Here is an 18,165-nt window from a genome sequence, read left to right as displayed (position 1 = left end):
GTTGTCAAACAAAAGAATGACAAGTGAAATGGTTGGTCTAACACATATCAAGAGATATGCCCTTCTTGTCCAATATACATCATGCCATATATATTGTTTACCATGTGAAAAAGGTCATAAAAAACAGTAGTGGTGTCATGGGGGATTAAAACTCGATGTGATCAATCACATTTACCACTGTTTGGTAGAATTCATTTCATTTTTAGGCAGTGAATATTGTTAAAAAGTTTTGATAAAATGTTGTTGATGAAAAGTCAAAATTACTTTCTCCTAATGACGATTACAAATCTTTGTTTGTCAGATGTCAGCAGTTTAAAAGCAGTCAGTTTATTTGTTCAATAAATTTGCTTTCCGGACAGTTGTCATTTTTCTATCATATGTCTGAATGCAAGTTTTCCAGACAATAGATTAAACAAACAACTTACCGGAAATGTCATTTATACTGGTGTTTGAAAAAAGACAAATTGCTTGCAGTTGGGCCCTATTAAACAAACATTTTTCTTAACTTACAGCATTTCTGTCAGTTAAGATTCAGTGTTTCCAGATGCTATGTAATATGGGTTGCAATTTTTCTAAACAAGCTGTAAAGATTGTTCACCGCAAGACTTCTGACAGAGCCTCACATGATGGCATCAAAAGTGATGGTGAGAGATTTCACTGAATAATTGTGTAGATACTATTTATTATGATAAAATGTTTGCCTTAAACTTTTTGTTGTTTCAGACAGTGAAAGCAAAACAGAAGAAAATCATGTGACAGTGATACCTGCTTTAAGTCCACAGAATGCAAATTCATATTTAAAGTCATCCATTTTAACCCCACACACATTAAAGTCTGTTGAATTAAAAAATGGAGTTGTGTGCAACGACAACCCACCAGTGGCAATGGCAACAATAATAAGAGGTTCATCAGAGCCACTTACCCCAAAAAACAATACCCATACTGTGACTTTACAACTGCCCCACCAAGCAGATGACCTCACAAGTACCACACCTGTCAAAAAAACTGTTGTTATAACCCGACCCCTTGGTACAAGGAAAGCTATGTCTAATAGACGATCCAGTGATGGAGATGTCAATGTGAGTAACCTAGGTCTTAGAACAAGAAAAGACTGATTAATTAAACTTGGGAAATAGCTTTTCTTATTTAAAAAGTGAGAAGTGTACATACGTTAGCTAAAACTCATTTGAATGATTTTTTGCAGGTAAAATCATCAAACCCAACATGTGTGACACACCCTTTCGGAAAAGATGGTTTGCCAGTGGGCGGAAGCTTGCCAGATTTACAAAAGCAAAAAACAAGATCTTCCCCCTTTGGTCCCAGAAACAGGTACAATAAGTGGTTTTAGGCATAGATTGGTTTTGTATTGTAACCAACTGCATGGTTAAGGTAAAACTAGTTTCTGACCAGTATTTTGGTTTTTGTAGCAAACTGGTTCTTACTCAAAGCCAAGTAGATTTCTTCAGAATGTTGGATGAAAAAGTAGCTCAAGTAAGTTCCAAACACAGTTCGATTTTTAGGAAATAGCATGTTAAAGCAAACAGTATTAAATTTGAAGACACTGAATCTCCTTGCTGTGGGTCTGAAAGAGAAGCTTTAAACCCACAGAAATGTTTGAGACTGACATGTGAATACGTTGAGCCTCATCCTTTGTTGCTTGTGTAAACATGTCTGTGTCACTATTTATGATATTGCTATATCTTTTAAAATGTTGCGACTAAATGAATGATCAGAAAGTGATGCCTATGTACAATACTTCTTATTTGTCCCAGATAATCTAATTTTGAATAAAATAGAAAAAAATCTTTTTATTGTTGAAGCACAGAAAATATGTCTTGCAATTATCGAAATTAGATATTGAATTATGTATTGCATTATCACATAGTATCAGCCAAAACATATTTCTGTACTGACCCACTTTAACAGAAGAATGGTTTGTGTACCAATCCCTGTGCAACAATTGTAGAAATAATATAGTTTTGCTAATATTGATTTTGTACTTTTACTACCAAATTTATGCCAGTCTGTCTCCTGTAGAAGTATATTCTTAATATAACTCATTTTGTATCACATGGCAATCATGTTTTATGGTCCAGATTTGGCATTCAATGGAACCCATTTTTTAATTTACTTGTACAAACACAGCGCCTCGAGGCCAGACAACAAGCTTGTTAATGGTGATTTACGATGTTTGGTGTATCCAAGTTTTTCTCTACCTCAATAGTTACAGACCCGTGGTCGGGGAGCAATGTACATGAGGTGTTCTAAAAATAGGATGCCACAAGCTAAATTGGTTATGGTTTGCCTTCATGAACTGAAGCCACACCATTTTATTGCAGTAATTTGTGGCCTAAATAATTGTACATGCCACAAAATATGTTGTCGGAACAAAGTCCTTTAGGACCTGGTTTTGAAGTCAGTAACTAATCTATGTTTGCTTTAGGGTTTTATTAAGTTGTTTTGGCAATTTCACTCAATGCTCAATACTAAGAATGTCTTATTTCCAACCTGGACCCCTTGTATATACACATTGCCCTCCATTTTGTGTACACTGTGGTTTTGCTTTTTCAAAGTTCTGTAGAGGGCCCAAAGTGGTACTTGAATGCACTTATCCTGTTGTCTTATCTATTAGCTTCAATAGAAGTATTTGAAAGCATTGTTTCAATTCGGGCTCTCTTGCCTTTCCAACATTTTTATGCAAAAAAAGCCTGATATGCTTTCTAACCTTGTTTGCTCTTTTTAGGGCAAAGACTATTGTTCAGAAGACGACCAATCTTTAGCTTCCATGCAGTCCTGGCATAACACCCGTAAAGACAGTTCCAGCTCAAATGGCCTTACATTTAAATTAATGCAGGGTGTCAGATGACAAGTCAAATAGCTTGCAACTGTAAGAAATTTTTGTATTGCTTTTGTTGTCAGAAGCTACTTATTTTTTTGCTGTTAACACCACTGCTTTTGTCCCTTTTTCAAATGTATTTTGACACACATTGTAATCACTGCAAGTAGTATCATTGTGCAAGTGTTTTATACCAAATCTGTGTTATGTTATGTTATCAGATACACATCACTGTAATTGCAAAGCTTTAATTAATTCTTCACAAAATACACATTGCTATCAGGGTTAGGCAACTTCTATACCAATACAATTTCAATTTATTTTCTGTGGGCGAAACCAAACGGGTTGCAAGCCTTTGTGTCAACATTGTTTGCCAACCTAATTCTGTCTAATGAAAAAACCTAAACTCTGCTGCCCTTGGCATAATTATTTTTCAACCACCACACATGTTGTTTACAGTTTATTTGAGCTGCATTTAGTGTTTGTATGCTGGGGCAATATTGTCTTGCCAATGCATTTCTTTTTTAGTCTTCCATGTTTTAATGCAATCTTCTTTGTTCAAGAAATGAGTGGTGCATTTTTTATACGATCACAAAACGGTATTCACAATATATATATTTTTTGTTTTTACATGACAAAATAAATTTGTAGCTGACATTTTGCAAAGTTTGTTTATATGCTTGCACCCTGGTTGAAATGGAAAGTTAACAAACTTGTATCCCTAACGGGTTTGGTGTTCATGTTGTAAATTTTTGACTTGCAACATCATCAAAGTTTGTTTCCAAATCATCATCAGACAATAACATGTCAGAAGTTCTGAAGGAATCCAGTTGATGGTTAGATATATTGTCAATTCCTGTTTGAGTGGGGTACTCTATTGTGGAAATGAAAGCATGCTCTTCTGGTGAGCTAGTAAAGGATATTTCATTGCCAATTATGGATGTGCCCCCAAAATATGTTGAGCTGGTATTGGTAGATGAGCTTCTTTGCACACAAGCAGCATTGACCAGTTGACTCTTGTCATCACTGTCTTTTGATGTTGTAATTTGCCGTAAGTCCACTGATGGATTCCGATAATTGCTATTAGATGACCAATTCTGAGAAAAAGCAATGCGAGGTAAATGCGTTTAGATTTCATATTCCATTTGTATATGATTTAGCTGTAATTGATTAGTGAACCAGAATCGGATTTTTAGAAAATATTTTTGGAACGCTGTAAAACTTTTTTTTAATTATTTTTAAACCATCTGTTAAAGTTTCCCGGATTTATATTCATATTTTAAACCTTGGGAATCAATGATTGTGTTAGATATAAATACAGCTAAACAGTTCTTACCTGGTGCTGGATAATGTTACTCTTTCTAAAAAATCTTATTACCACTGATCTGACCTCTCCATTCAAGATGCAGTGAAACAGCAAAACAAATATTCCCTGGAATTGTCAAGTGGTAAATGTAAATATATTGAATCGAAAACACTGAAATTGAAAACATACTTGAGTGGCATTCATAAGTGTGAAAAGATAAAGCATTGAAACGTGACTAAGAGACTGAGGAAGTAGTCCAAAAGCCCAAGATATCCCAAGTATAGGCATTAATATGATGGCACCCTTCAGAGATTTCCTAAACAAAGGACGCAAGATTTTTACCTGCTGTAATGTTTTATTTTCCAAGCAAGAACTGTACCTGACATGGTCAAGATTTGATTCTTTTTTGCCAGTAGAAGGAGTGTACATTTTGTTGGTTGCTTGGGAACTTCTTACAATGATAAATGATACCCTTGCAAGCACAACAGTGTTGAGCTTAAACACGACACAAAAAGTTATACAAGTACATTCCTAATAGTTTTTTTAATGCATGGACTGACTTGGTGTACTTACGGTTAAAACAGTAATAGCTGGTAACACCAAACTCCAAATCAGATAATTTTCTGTGCTAAGCCAGCACCACTCAATTAATTGAAGCCCAGGTTGGGCATCCATTAAAGAATTTTCTGATTTTATATCACCATCACAGCTTTGCTCTCCTATCCCTTTTAAATAGCATGTTGGGTAAGGTTTTTGACTTAAGCCATAAGCAGCTGTCACAGTTGACACCACAAGTGGAACTCCTATTAAAAATAAAAAAGCAAAGTAGATAAAATTTTTAACACTCTTAATAATAATAAAAGTAATCATACCCCATCCAATGAAATATCGCACCACTTTAAATTTTGTCATAGCATTAAAGACATCGATGACACACAAATGTAGGGTGATTCCTTCACAAAGCATCCACATAAACATTGCCAGCAGTGAAAAGTGAGTAAGAAAAGCAACAATAATACAAGGAGTTGGTGTCACATCCTGACAACAATTAGTTGTTAACCATGATATTTGTATTAACTTTTTATTTTTACTGTACCATTTGTATGTAATGCAGACAATTAGATTTGCTAGATTGTAAATAAGTTTGTGTTAATAACTAAGTAGTCATGAAAGTTGGAACCATCAAGATTATGATAATTTACCAACAACATTGCACAGATTAAACACAGACAGGTAACATCAATTAAATTTTGCATTATTCAAATTCCAAATTAACCAGTGTCATAAACAATGTGAAACAAACTTTTTGTATCACCTTCGAGTTTTCTGCTTTAAAGGAAAATAGTTGGACAACGTGAAAAATGATGAGGGAGATAACCAAATGAAAGTGAGCCACCATTCTCTCTGACTTGAGACTTTGTCGAAATGCAGCAAAAACTACCTATAAATCAATTTTTTACCCTAGTTAATTCCATTGTGCCACAGACACAATTCTTAGTACAGCAAACAAAATGTTTTACCAGGGTGATAATAAGACAAAATACTGACAGGGATTCGCCAATATAAGAAATGAGTGACAAAATGGCCATGTCTGATGCCCCAACCTGAAAGAAACCATATAAATTAATTTAATATAAGAAACTGTCATTTCAATAGGTTTTTACCTGTGTTACAGATAAGAGAACATGTACATAAATAAAATTATGACATAGAATTACCTGAGGTGGAATTACTTGCAACAGGATCGCAAAGTTAGTGGTGTGATTACAAGAACATGTTACTTGATTGTTTTCCACATCAACATTTTTTACAAAGCAACCACTGTAAATCAAAAAAGCAATAAGAATCACACACACAAAATTATTTATCAGTCCCTTTGTTAAATGTTAACTTAATAGTAGTTTTAACTTTTAAGTATCTTCAGCTATATGAATAAAATATACTCACTGCGAATCCCATTGTTGAGTGTCAGCTAAATAACTACATGTAAAGTAGTATTTTTCTCCCCTTAGTATTGGATTTGGAATATCAGAAGTATTGAATGGAACCTTAAACTTTACAGATGATAACATTTTTTTGCCATTTTGCATCACTGTTACTGACAGCACAGGAGAATTTGGGATAAACTGCAAAAAAATACATAAGAAATCTTTGACAATATATAAACAACAAGTTTCATACCAATTGATTTGTATTGGAATGTTGTGAAGTATTGGATTGCATGTTCTTGTCTTCGCCTTCAGCTTTTGAGATGAGGTGAATAATGTTTGGAAATGTAGAAGTTATGAAATACGCTGGAATGCTGCTGTTGGCTGAAGATGATTCAACAACTAGGCTTTTGTCTTGAGTTTCTGGAGTTTTATTAGGAAAAAAAATGGTATACATATGATCAAACTTGGACAAAAATGATTGCAATTTTACAAAAAAAATAATTTAACAATTTGACCAGATTTTTCTCAGTGATTTATTAAATTAGTTTTTAAATTACAAGGTTTTAGCAAATAATTTTACTTCCTAAAATGAAGGTGATAGCTAAAGCTACAAATCAAAGAGGGTAGTACCATTGTTATTTGAGACATTCAGTTCAGCATGGAAGTACTGCTTTTCAATGCTGCTAACCACATTGGCTGATGAGACAGTAAACGATGGTTCACTTTCCAATATGTCAGAACCACCACTTACTATTACTTGCTTTAGAACATTTTCTGTAATAAATAGTAATGAATGGGGATTTTGATTGGAGTTTGAAACATTTTTTCCTGAAATAAAAATAAAATTTTTAATATGGTCAAATTTCGATATATTCCATACATGTAATTGAATAATGTACCTCTTTGTGTGGCATTAATAGTTTTGGATGATTGAATTTCCATCCATTCATCAGCTCGGTCTGCATCAGCAAGGTTATCCATAATGGAAACAAAATCTTGGATCAGCTTTTTAGTACCTGATTTACTTAGCTGGCTATAATTTACTGGCTAAAAGAAAAAAATTAGGTAAAAATTAAAGTCTGACTCCAATATTGAGGGATGATGCACACAAATACACACAAATGATCAAAGCTTTGCACAAGTACATTTTCATGCAAAAAAGGTCATTATTGCTTATTATTCCTGACAATTTCAACAGTTATTCATGTCATCGCAAAATATTTTATGTAAAATGTTTTTTAAGCAAAATCTACAATACAAACCTATGGTAAAAATTTGATTTTACCTGTAAGGCCTCAACAGATCCAACAAGAGAACCAAGATCCAAGCTGTTTTGTGCAACTGGATAACGTAGTGAGTCAGCTATTTCACTTAACTTTTGGGATGCATCATCAGCATCAATATATTTGATTGCTTCATCTTTTTCCACACCCAGCATATCATACAATGATACAAATTGTGTTGGCTGGGTTTTAGATCCTGTTACAAAAAGATTCAAAAATGTCTAATTCATTAGGAACCTCAAACATTGATCTCAACATACATGTCATGAAAGGTTTCCTGTTGTATTCTAAATAACCATTCAAATATATTAAAAAAACACATATTTATGTACATTTTTTGTTTTTCTAGTCCTAGAATTTTTTTTATGTTTTAGTTGCACATAAAGTAAAATAGCTACCCATGTCAATTTCACAAAGTGCAAAAGATTTCGTTCTGATGTAGTTTGAATGAAAACATAATAATTTGGGACAGGCTGTGTCTTCAGTTGTCCTCAGCACAAAGGACAGAGAACACAATGTCCATTCATTTCCCACTGTAGTTGTTGGTCCACGTGCAGCTTGTCTGTCAAGCCTGAAGTCCTTGAGGTATTGCTGGCAGCATTTTCCACTACATTTATAAAAGGTATTGGTTACTTCGAAGTTTGTTGCACTGCATTATATTGATTTTTTTTCTTACCTGTAATTTTTACAAAAGTCATGTCGTTTCGTGAAGACATTGTTTAAATGAATCCATAATCGAACCTTTCGTTTTTTTGCAACATCAACGCTTAAGAAAAACAAAATAGAATAGAAAAAAACTTGTAAAGAGTGTATCTTTTAAATTGTAAATGTTTTGAAAGACATTGTTCAAATACATATATAATCTGAATGTTCACTTTGCAATAATGCCTAAACAAAGGATAGAAGAATGATATCACAAAAAAAATCTTGATGTGTTTTTCCAAAATTGACAGATGCTCATCACGTGCAAGACAAGTATAATTATTTAAAACACAACTTACTTGATCCAATTTACAATTGTTCGAAAATCTTCACCAAAGTAGACACGAAATAACCTTGATCGGGGTCCACTGCTTGAACAAACGTTTTGTATTCGTTTTCCGTCAAATTTTTTAAATAGTTTGACAGGAAACAATTTGGCAAGAGTGCCATTGCGAAACAGCTCGTAACCTTAGAACAAAGTTCATGTAAATAGTTTTACACCAATGTCGTGAACAAACGCACTAACTCGGACATACCTAAAATTGGCGCTGCCAGGCCCGGCTTTCGATTCAATCCATTCAAATTGTCAACATATGAACGGTTCGTAACAGGGAGAGCCCCTAATGTGGTAAAGGAGTTTTTGCCAAAAGGATCGTAGTAGGGAATCGCAAAACTTTTGTTCGATCTAAAGTTATCAAACACGGTAAAATATAAGTTGCAAGGCATTTTCTATATACACGAAAAAAGTCACGGTGTTTAAACTTTAGGTATATTAATAAAAAAGACTTACTTTTTTGTCGATTTGGTATTCATGCAATTTGTACCTGTCAATAAAATGAGCCGAAGTTGGAGCACCACTGCATGCCAGGAATTGCGCGTTTTGAGAAGACGTCAAAAGCAGTCGTCCGCCGTTCCATTGACATTCGTACTGCTGTCCTTTAACTTCCAGGAAAACCACGTGTACTCGTTCGAAGTCAAACACAGATCGTATTACAACTTCCTTCCCAGGACCATGACTTGCCCCCTTGCGAACTTGCATGAAAACTCAATCAATCAACATGCGTTTGTGATAAGGTGAAGAAATATAAGATGCGTAGACTAACCTGGGTCGACACAGTCTGCATAGACGTTTGGTGGTACTCTTTGCCAAGTTTTTGCATTCTTTTCTAGTTGCAACATGATGTTAGGATATTGCAGATACAAGTATAATTGGTTTTGGGGGCTGGTTGTGGCAAAAGTAATAATGTCATGGTCTCGTAGACACAGGTTCCAGACACTTGTGAGAGTTTCCACAAATGGAGCAGAACATGCTGTAAAGGTATCATCGACGAACTTATAGACCATGTACTGCCTGGATTTAGCGCCCGACTCTTGTTGTGAAGTCAAATAAAAAGTTAGATTTTGAAATCGAAAAGTCACATCAAATCTGACTGTAATAAAAAAAACATTTAAAAACAAACAACAACAAAAAACAATACAAAACCGTTAATTACAACATTGCAACTTTTGTGTGTAATACTGGAAGAAACATTTCAACTTACTAATTTGATTTATTGATGGACAGTCTGGTGGTGATATCACTTCCGCATAATCAACATCGGGATAACTTCGACCTTTTGAAAACAAAAGGAAAATTATCACACTATGTTTGCAATACTCTTGTTGAATTGAAACCTACATGATAACACGTCGCAGTATCCGTAATTTTGGGCGGAAACATAACACCAAGGTCCCTTGTTTTCAGTTGGCTCCGGATTTCGACAATAATTGTGATCACCAACGTCGTATCGGCGTTTTGATCTGCTTGGTAAATCCGCCGCTGGTGTTTTTAGCCAGTTTATGCATGGCCTGTCATGTTCTGTGACATTTACTTTTCCAGTGTAACTGTGACCCCTGCCGTTGTAACAGGAAACATCGTCCACTTTTGGCGGAGGTTGTTTTTCCAAACCTGTGTATAAACTCAAACTATTTAGCCTGGATGCACTCAAACGCGAACTAAAATCATGAAGGCTTCTGTAAGTTTATTACTTTAAAAATTAAATAATTAACTTACTGATGTAACAGCATGTCGTTTCTCCACATTTCTCTAAATCCGCGTTTTTATCCTGTATTGTATACTGCATGGAACCACATTTAAAAAGCAAAAATAAAACTCCGTATGCTAGCAACAACATATCGAATAGAGTTTCTGCCCACGAAAATGCTTAATTGTCAATATATTAACAAACTGCTAAATTGACAGTATATTAACAAATACCTTAAATTATACGAGATAGTAAACTCCCCCGTTTCAATAGAGTATTTTCAGTGACAGATAACAGAAAACATATAATTCGTCAACAAATTAGTGACTTCTGTTTGACAGCATTCAAAGTACAATAAATGCTGCCCGACTCAGTCACAAAACTTTTAGCACTCTTGTGCTAAGGAATAAATTGACCGCGTTGTTTCTGCTCACGCCACACTGTCCTGGCGCGACGCGTTGCAACTGCAAATATGGCATTTTGACAAACCATTACCAGATCAGACTTGAAAGACGAGATGTTATCACTGATCTCGTATCTTGTAATCCCTGTTTTTATCGTTCTCATGCTAAAAATTTGTTTTTACCAGTGATGTAGGCCTACCGAATATTCGGTTTGCCGAATTTATTCGGACGAATCGGCCGACTTTACAAAGATTCGATTTGGGCAGAATAATTTGTTACGATTCGTCCTATTTTTTACGAACACAAATTTGAAACGTAAAACGTGATGAAACACAACTATTTCGTTGTGTAACACCAGTGTTTGACACAAATAAAAAAGTGCCCTAAAACAACTTTTGTAATATATAGGCCCATAGGCGCCGAGTGGGCGGTGGCGGGGTGGCGCCGCCACCTTGGATATTTTGGTTAATGTTTGTAGCGGTATCGTACGAAACATCGAAAAAGCAACGAAAAACTGTAACCTGTTTTGATTATTGCCTTGTTTATGACGTCAAACACACAGTTGTTGCCGGTTAATGTTATACCATTATTGTGTACTATTCAATTGTGCTGTAATAAACGGTTATTGTAGGTGATGCAAATGCAACAACAACGTAACAAAATATTTTTTAAACGCTGACAAACCAATGATAAACGTTACATTGCAAAGTGATCCAAGAAAATACTATTTCAAAAATTCGTTTTTAATGACAAACGTTGCATTCTATAGGAAGTTGGTTGGGCTTTGAGTTTGAGGTCATGTGGTTGCACGCTTTAGTGACGTCACATGAAATGACGTCATACTTCAAGTACGCCACCTTGCATTTTTGCAAAACTCGGCGCCTATGTATAGGCCTATGCTTCACACCACGAAAGAACACAAATACCGAAAATTGTCTCCGAAAAGGTCAAATTACCGACAACAGTTTTTACATGACAATTTACCAAAATCCAACAGAAAAGCTGATTACTTTCGCAATGTGATGTAAAGTATGCTACAAACTTTATTAGCTGCTGATTTGAAACATAAATTAACAAACGCTGGCGTTGCAAAACTTAAACGGAAACAGTGTTTGAAAAATGTTTTACATTTTAAAATTTTGATGACATTGTGCGCCACATGTGGACGCTTTATTTCACCACGGTTACAAACACAACATGTAGCCCTATCCTGTATTGATACAAATGCCGAGTGTTTTCCCGCACACTTATTTTGTTTATTGTTAATGTAATAAATTTTAGTCTTAAAACTGATTTTGAATTCGAAGGTTTAGGCAAAGGTTTGGATTTAACTCAAATGGAATTCGAATTTAATGTAAATATATTGTTTCCGAATGTTATATCTTTAATAAACTGGGAGAGCGTTCAAAAAGAGAGAAGAAAATTGAATGGATTATATAAACATTTACAGGTACATTATGTTGTAGCAAAATTGCTTTGCAGACTTTCTGTGTGTGTTACTGCCTTATGCTCAATTTAAACACATTTTTACTGACAAATAGCAGGAATGATGTATTTATAAGAAAACACTGTATTTCAGTTTGTTATTGACTCTCTTGGAATACTTTCTGCCAAAGCTCAGCAACTTACTGGTTCCATAACAAGTTTGCAAAAATCACAACTTAGTGGACATAATATATATGTTCTTAAAGATGCGGAGAGCAATAGGTAAGAAATACATCTGCACAAAAGCATAACTTACAGTAACCAAACCAAACTTTCTATCTTTGTCTTTTATAGTGGTCTTGGTACTGTTATTGGTTTCATAAAGGTTGGCAGAAAAAAACTATTTGTTCTTGACCATGATGGAAATCACAATGAAATGAACCCACTTTGCATACTCGACTTTTATATTCATGAATCTCAGCAAAGAAAGAGATGTGGACTCACTTTGTTTAAGCACATGTTGATTGTAGGTGATTTTTTTAGTACAAATCAGTTGCTAAGCATTAGCTCTGGAAAAGCATTAGACCCATTATGTAATTTATGAGTGATGTGTGACATGTTTTTTATATCAATTTCCAGAAAGAAGATGTTCAACCCCAGCATCTTGCAATTGACCGTCCTTCACATAAATTTATCTGCTTTCTCAAAAAGCACTACAATCTATGGGCAACAATTCCACAGGTAAGCTGCAACATGTCCACATGTTTATGTTTTAAACAGTATCAAAACCTTTTTCTTAGGTAAATAACTTTGTGGTGTTTGATGGTTTCTTTAAAAATAGAAGTGACTACACACCTTTAAAAAATTCTCGCTGTCTCAATTCATCATATAGCAGACCTTTGTCAAGAGCTGTTAGTGATGATGTCATTAAAAGAGTCAGGTATTTTTAACATGATTTTACCACAACACTGAAACTATGCACTCTTTGACATCATGTGGTTTTATACAGAAAAAATGAATCTACAAATTTTACAACAAATCTGAAAGGGATTAGGCCAGCATCCAGCACAGAGCTACCCAACAATGAATTTAGTAATGGATCAGCAAGAATAAGAAGGAAAAAATGGAACCTTGGTAACTAATGGCCATGTTATTAACACATTTGGTAACATTGTGTTTAAGCAACAAAACATATTTGAATGAAATTTAAGCACAAAAATAAAGTAAAATTATTATACATGTGAAAGTGTAAAAGACAAATTACTCCACTCTCTAGTAGTACAACTGAAAACTCCATTTCATTTTAGCAACAACATATTACAATCAGAAAGTTGTAATTCTTACAAATTTAATAATTCTGCATTTACTGTTATATAATTTCTTGTATCATTACTTTATATATTTCAGATGGCAGTGCTTTTGGTGCAAATGTTTTCAAAGCAGCTCCCAGGCCAAATTTATTTAGCAGGTGTTAATTTTGTCTTTGTGTATGTGCGCCCACTCAATCATAATCATGACTTGAATTTAGACATATGCATGATGCACAAAGAAATGTGAATAGCCGTCCACCTCTACCTCCATCTAAAATTAGGACATCCAACATAGGTGAAGTGATTACAAATCCATATCGTCAGAGTGAGAGCATTGGTAGTATGTGCTTTTTTGTGCAGATATTTTTAAAAAGTTGCTTATAGTGACTGTTCATGGAATAAAATAATCCTACACTAAGCACAATGTACTCACTTGATTTAAACAAGAAAGCAACATGTTGGTATTTTTTTGAGGAAAACACTAATTTCAGCCACCCAGTTGCAAAAAGATTTTAGCCAATTGGTGTATTTAGTAAAGTTTTCAGCCAATTGGTAGGAAGTGTTGTGAAAGGTCTCATAGCCACATTGTGATGTTGACACATAATACATAGAGATTTAAAGTTGTGTTTTTTTCTAGAAATGAATATCCCCAATATTGAACTTATGATGTGTTTTTACACACTACTAATCATGTTTGACTTTATAACACCTAAGTTTCTTATGGTTATTTGTTTTATAACTGTGGTTTTGGGGACCCATGCGTTACTGCCTGCAGAAACAAATCAAGGTAATGAAAAATGTTGGCTAATATCGGACCCTATGCAAAAAAAGCAGAGGGAATATATAATATTACCATTGCGAAATAGGTTGGAAGTGTGTGCTATAGCAAAATGTGCTAAGCCATCCTTCTAGTTCTACTTGCATTTTACTGCTATTGTACCAATAATGGATAGAAACCAACAATAGCAACATAAATAACTAATAGCTTTAAAATTTTTGGGTTGCTATTGATATCAGATTACTGTTTCACACAAAAAACTAATTTCACTTGCTGCTATTGAAAAATAATTCTATCACATAACACTGCTAACGATAGGCAATGACATGGGGGCCTATGTTTGATGTGTGTTTTTCAAGCGCATCTGAGTGCTTCTTCTCAGACTCAGCCTTAAAGTTTTTATGTGCCCCATTCCCTTTAAATAATACAAAAGATCGGTTGGCGCTATTTTTAGTTGAAAATGAAATGTTTCTGACATTTACCCTTTTTGAAAGGTAATATTGTAGGTAATAAACACCGAAATTATTTGAAATATTTCGACCTATTCTTAAAAAAGCTAAGGTAATGCAGGAAATAACAATTTAAACTGACTGACAAAAGGCATATTTTTAGATCCACAACAATTGGAAACAAACAATGCTGTCAAGGCTTTACAAACACACAAAATGTTAGATGTACAGGAAGACCAAAAGCAATTAAAAAGTAAAACAAATGTTTTAAAGGCATTATTGTATTATTCACTCCTTGATTTATAACATTTCTATTTTTGTTTAGATTATATTGGGAATCATGGTGAACCTGTCTCGGTATGTTGTCTCCCTTTTTTGTATATTTAACATAAAAAATGGTTGTGGTTGACTATTCTTATGGTGTTAATAATAGTAGTATTAGCAAATAAACTTGAAAGCAGTTCAACCAACAGAAACAAAATAAATACAATGCATTAAAAATTTACATTACTATGAAAACATTTGTGTTTTTTGTTTTGCAGGTCATGGCCACTCAATCTCCGGAAAATGAGATGAAACTAACAAATAAGCAACATGTACCTAAATCAGGTCATCGACTTTACTCAAAGCCTTCTGACATGATATCAGAGTTAAAGGCAAAAGATGAATACTTTCTTTCTCAAACTTCAAATAACCTGCCAAATGTCTATAACAAAGGATGGAAGCATAGTCAGCTAAAAGGCATTGGAAGTTCTTGGAATGTCTTGGGAGTTCCATCACGACCATTTTGGAGCAACCAATAAATGTGCAATCTCTACTTTTTTATTTACATAAGCTGTTTATTTTTTTATATTTTTATGCAGTATTTTTATGTCTGTCTTTTTTTGACTGTTTAATGTTTGTCCAATAACCAGTAAAAAATTATATTTGCTATTTATAACAAAAACTTCATTGCTGTTCTCATCATACAAAGAAAAAATACAGCGTTATTGAGTTATTTTAATTGTGAACTGACACAAATAAACAAACAATTAAAAAAAGTATAAAACAACCATGATCAAAGTTGTCTAGAAAAAAACATAAACACAGAGGTTTAAGCCATTAGTCCTCCTGAACAAAAAAATATAAGTGTTATTTTCTACTATATCCTACAATATATAAATTAATGTAAATTCACCTGTCACTTCTAAGCAAGAACAGTTAACATAGGAACTTTCATCAGAAGCGAGAAACAGACAGGCCTTGGCAACTTCTAAAAACAGTACAAACCAATATTTTGTAATATTTTCATTATAAACATGATGCAAAAAAGTATCAACCTTCAGGGTTCCCCATGCGCTTTGCAGGAATTAGATGTATCATCTAAATAAATAAAAGTCAATCTATTTGTGGACATAAATAAGCAGAATCGGGCAAACTATTGTGTAAGGGACATTCTATAGCTTAGCTGTAATGTATTTTTTACATTTATTTTTTATGCTACATATATATATTTGAAAGTTAAGGTACCTGGTTTAACACTTTTTCTGGGACTACTTGTGTCATTGGTGTTTGAATGAATCCAGGCAATACAGCATTACAGCGAATGCCGAACCTTAAGCAAAACAAGGCAAAAATACATGTCCATAGTTGTAATTAAAAGTGTGCAATTCACCTTCCCATTTCTATTCCAACTGATTTGGTAAAGCCAATGACTCCAGCTTTTGATGCAGCATAGTTTGCTTGACCGACATTTCCACCCTGATAGGTAAAGCAACAGATCATAGCTTTATAAACAAATGTGTGTTCACTAATAAACAAACCTTTCCCACAATACTTGAAATGTTAACTATTGATGCTGGTTTTAACTCTCCTGAGGATTTCATGTCTGATATGTAGGCTTGAGTCATCAAAAAGATACTCTTAAAAGATTACAGATTAATATATGATATAAAATAGCACTAATAACATGCAGCAGAAAACAAGCATTTGCTATTACACTTACCTTCAGATTGACTTGTATAACATCATCAAACTGCTTTTCACTCATGTTTAATAACAAGCTGTCCCTGGTAATGCCAGCACAGTTAACTAGTATGTCACCCTTTCTTTCAAACAGTGTCTGACCAATATCAATGAAAAATGATTATGACTGAACATTTTTGTAGGACTTCAATGCACTCACCTGCGATTTTTCAAATAGGCTACTTGCAAAGCCGGAGTTTGAAACGTCTCCAGCAATGCAGTGATGATCATTTTCATGTTGTTTGTCCAACTTTTGTGACAATTCATTAATTTTTGGCTCGTTTCTGTCAACCAACAAAACACTCGCACCCTCAGAGGCGAAAATCCGACAGATTGCGTGACCTATTCCACTTCCAGCTCCTTTACATGTGAAAACAAATTAAATTGCAACCGATTTTAAAACGTGCTTACTTGTACGTCATGTGTATCCTTGTTTGCCTTTGAAAAATAATTGCTCACCTGTCACAATTGCATATTTTCCGAGTAAACGAGTAGACCCCATTGCAGATTACCGAAAATCTTCTGGTTTCGTTCAGTCGTGACGTAGCACGTTAGTCTGTTTACACAAGTGCTTACGATATTCGTTAAACCACAATTTATAACCAGCGCTCGTTGTACGCCACTTTATGTTGCGAAGGCTGCAAGTATCAACACACGGCACATCCGCAGTCCGTGCTCCACAAAGTCCGCTAAGCCATATAGGGGATTCCCCCGCCGCGTACAAATATATGCTGACTGCCACGGTTACGACCGACGAAACCTTCTGCAGTAGTCAAACACATATCCCCGCATGGCATGGGCGTCCGCAGCGGGGGGCAAGAGGGGGCACGTGCCCCCCCTGGAAAAAAGAAAAACGCAAACGGTCGGAGAATCCGCAACTTAAAACAAAACACAATAAACATTCACACAGTGTTATACAAAAACTATTCCTGGAACGTAAATTGAAGACGCCGTAGGTCTCCACCCCTTTATTACAAGTGTAACTGTAACAGAACGGAATAAGGTTTTACAACAAATTAAATGAATCGAACATTATTACTTAACAATAGTTCGGTAACAAGCATATTATTACGTCATTGATGGATGTGTCAAACAGGCATTATGTGATATCTTCACTGTATTTGTTGTTACATCTGATAAGGTTCGTCAATGTAAATCCTACTTCCGTTAAAAAGTATTTGCCAAACCTACCACATACTTCAGTGATGTTTAATATTGTGTTTATTGTATTATTTTGGTACTTTGGGATTGGCAAGAATGAGTAGCGCAGTCAGATGATTTTTGTTCTGAAATACCGTTTATCGAACGGCGATGTGACGATAGTTTTGCCCTCCCCTGTACTTTTTCCTGCGGACGCCCATGCCGCATGGGACGTTTTTTTAGCGGGTTGTGAGTAAAAATTGGTCCAATCGGGTTTCGGTTCGTCGTTTCAATGCAAACCATCAAGTGTAGGCTACAATGTTCCCTAGCCACCGATGAGAAAAATATTTTATTCTCTGTCGCATTCCGAAAGGCAAGATGAAACTCCGATGCGCGATTTCCAGAACCCCGACCGGGTGAGAAGCACACTTGTGCTGCACGCGGACCCCATTTTTTACATGCGTAGGTTCATGTCGCTATGTTCATTGAATCGTTATTTATACCATAGACCAGGACTACTCAATTAGTTTTGCTTAAGGTTCAGATGGAAAGGGTAAGAATTACTAATGGTCC

At 34.9% G+C, this 18,165-nt stretch overlaps 4 protein-coding genes across 7 annotated transcripts; 2 read left to right on the top strand and 2 right to left on the bottom strand.

The window, feature by feature from the left end:
- Positions 1–406: 406 nt before the first annotated feature.
- LOC145203756 (uncharacterized) lies at positions 407–3,496 on the top strand. Its single transcript, XM_080076057.1, has 5 exons — positions 407–644; positions 724–1,079; positions 1,205–1,329; positions 1,428–1,491; positions 2,744–3,496. Exons 1-5 carry the CDS (start codon positions 545–547, stop codon positions 2,864–2,866), a joined length of 768 nt encoding a protein of 255 aa, XP_079932183.1. The 5' UTR covers positions 407–544; the 3' UTR covers positions 2,867–3,496.
- Positions 3,282–10,432, bottom strand: LOC145203754 (uncharacterized). 3 transcript variants are annotated; one of them, XM_080076053.1, is made up of 24 exons: positions 10,316–10,429; positions 10,112–10,246; positions 9,737–10,006; positions 9,600–9,671; positions 9,162–9,488; positions 8,883–9,090; positions 8,595–8,743; positions 8,358–8,526; positions 8,033–8,122; positions 7,755–7,963; positions 7,359–7,552; positions 6,973–7,120; positions 6,704–6,901; positions 6,324–6,493; positions 6,090–6,268; positions 5,861–5,963; positions 5,663–5,746; positions 5,458–5,583; positions 5,015–5,180; positions 4,716–4,945; positions 4,522–4,637; positions 4,332–4,458; positions 4,173–4,268; positions 3,282–3,933 (listed from the first exon to the last, which is right to left on the bottom strand). In XM_080076053.1, the coding sequence occupies exons 2-24, from the start codon at positions 10,230–10,232 to the stop codon at positions 3,574–3,576; spliced, it is 3,912 nt and encodes a 1,303-aa protein (XP_079932179.1). In that variant the 5' UTR covers positions 10,233–10,246; positions 10,316–10,429; the 3' UTR covers positions 3,282–3,573. The 3 variants fall into 3 exon arrangements, with proteins under 3 accessions (XP_079932179.1, XP_079932178.1, XP_079932180.1); XM_080076052.1 differs by having other exon boundaries at positions 10,112–10,429; XM_080076054.1 differs by lacking the exons at positions 3,282–3,933; positions 4,173–4,268 and having other exon boundaries at positions 4,393–4,458; positions 4,522–4,614; positions 10,112–10,432.
- A 1,341-nt stretch (positions 10,433–11,773) lies between these two features.
- LOC145205100 (alpha-tubulin N-acetyltransferase 1-like) lies at positions 11,774–15,445 on the top strand. 2 transcript variants are annotated; one of them, XM_080077749.1, is made up of 11 exons: positions 11,775–11,936; positions 12,066–12,193; positions 12,266–12,437; positions 12,551–12,652; positions 12,712–12,851; positions 12,921–13,045; positions 13,319–13,379; positions 13,440–13,561; positions 14,612–14,701; positions 14,774–14,805; positions 14,991–15,445. In XM_080077749.1, the coding sequence occupies exons 1-11, from the start codon at positions 11,823–11,825 to the stop codon at positions 15,249–15,251; spliced, it is 1,347 nt and encodes a 448-aa protein (XP_079933875.1). In that variant the 5' UTR covers positions 11,775–11,822; the 3' UTR covers positions 15,252–15,445. The 2 variants fall into 2 exon arrangements, with proteins under 2 accessions (XP_079933876.1, XP_079933875.1); XM_080077750.1 differs by lacking the exon at positions 14,612–14,701 and having other exon boundaries at positions 11,774–11,936.
- Positions 15,430–17,222, bottom strand: LOC145205102 ((3R)-3-hydroxyacyl-CoA dehydrogenase-like). Its single transcript, XM_080077751.1, has 9 exons — positions 16,912–17,222; positions 16,613–16,812; positions 16,433–16,549; positions 16,251–16,349; positions 16,103–16,188; positions 15,958–16,042; positions 15,768–15,810; positions 15,626–15,700; positions 15,430–15,558 (listed from the first exon to the last, which is right to left on the bottom strand). Exons 1-9 carry the CDS (start codon positions 16,952–16,954, stop codon positions 15,542–15,544), a joined length of 765 nt encoding a protein of 254 aa, XP_079933877.1. The 5' UTR covers positions 16,955–17,222; the 3' UTR covers positions 15,430–15,541.
- Between the last annotated feature and the right edge of the window lie 943 nt (positions 17,223–18,165).

This window comes from Phallusia mammillata, chromosome 8 (genome assembly GCF_965637545.1).
Source record: "Phallusia mammillata chromosome 8, kaPhaMamm4.hap1.1, whole genome shotgun sequence".
Classification (NCBI taxonomy): domain Eukaryota; kingdom Metazoa; phylum Chordata; class Ascidiacea; order Phlebobranchia; family Ascidiidae; genus Phallusia; species Phallusia mammillata.
Note: the sequence above shows the minus strand (reverse complement) of the source record. Positions and strands in the feature narration are given on the sequence as shown.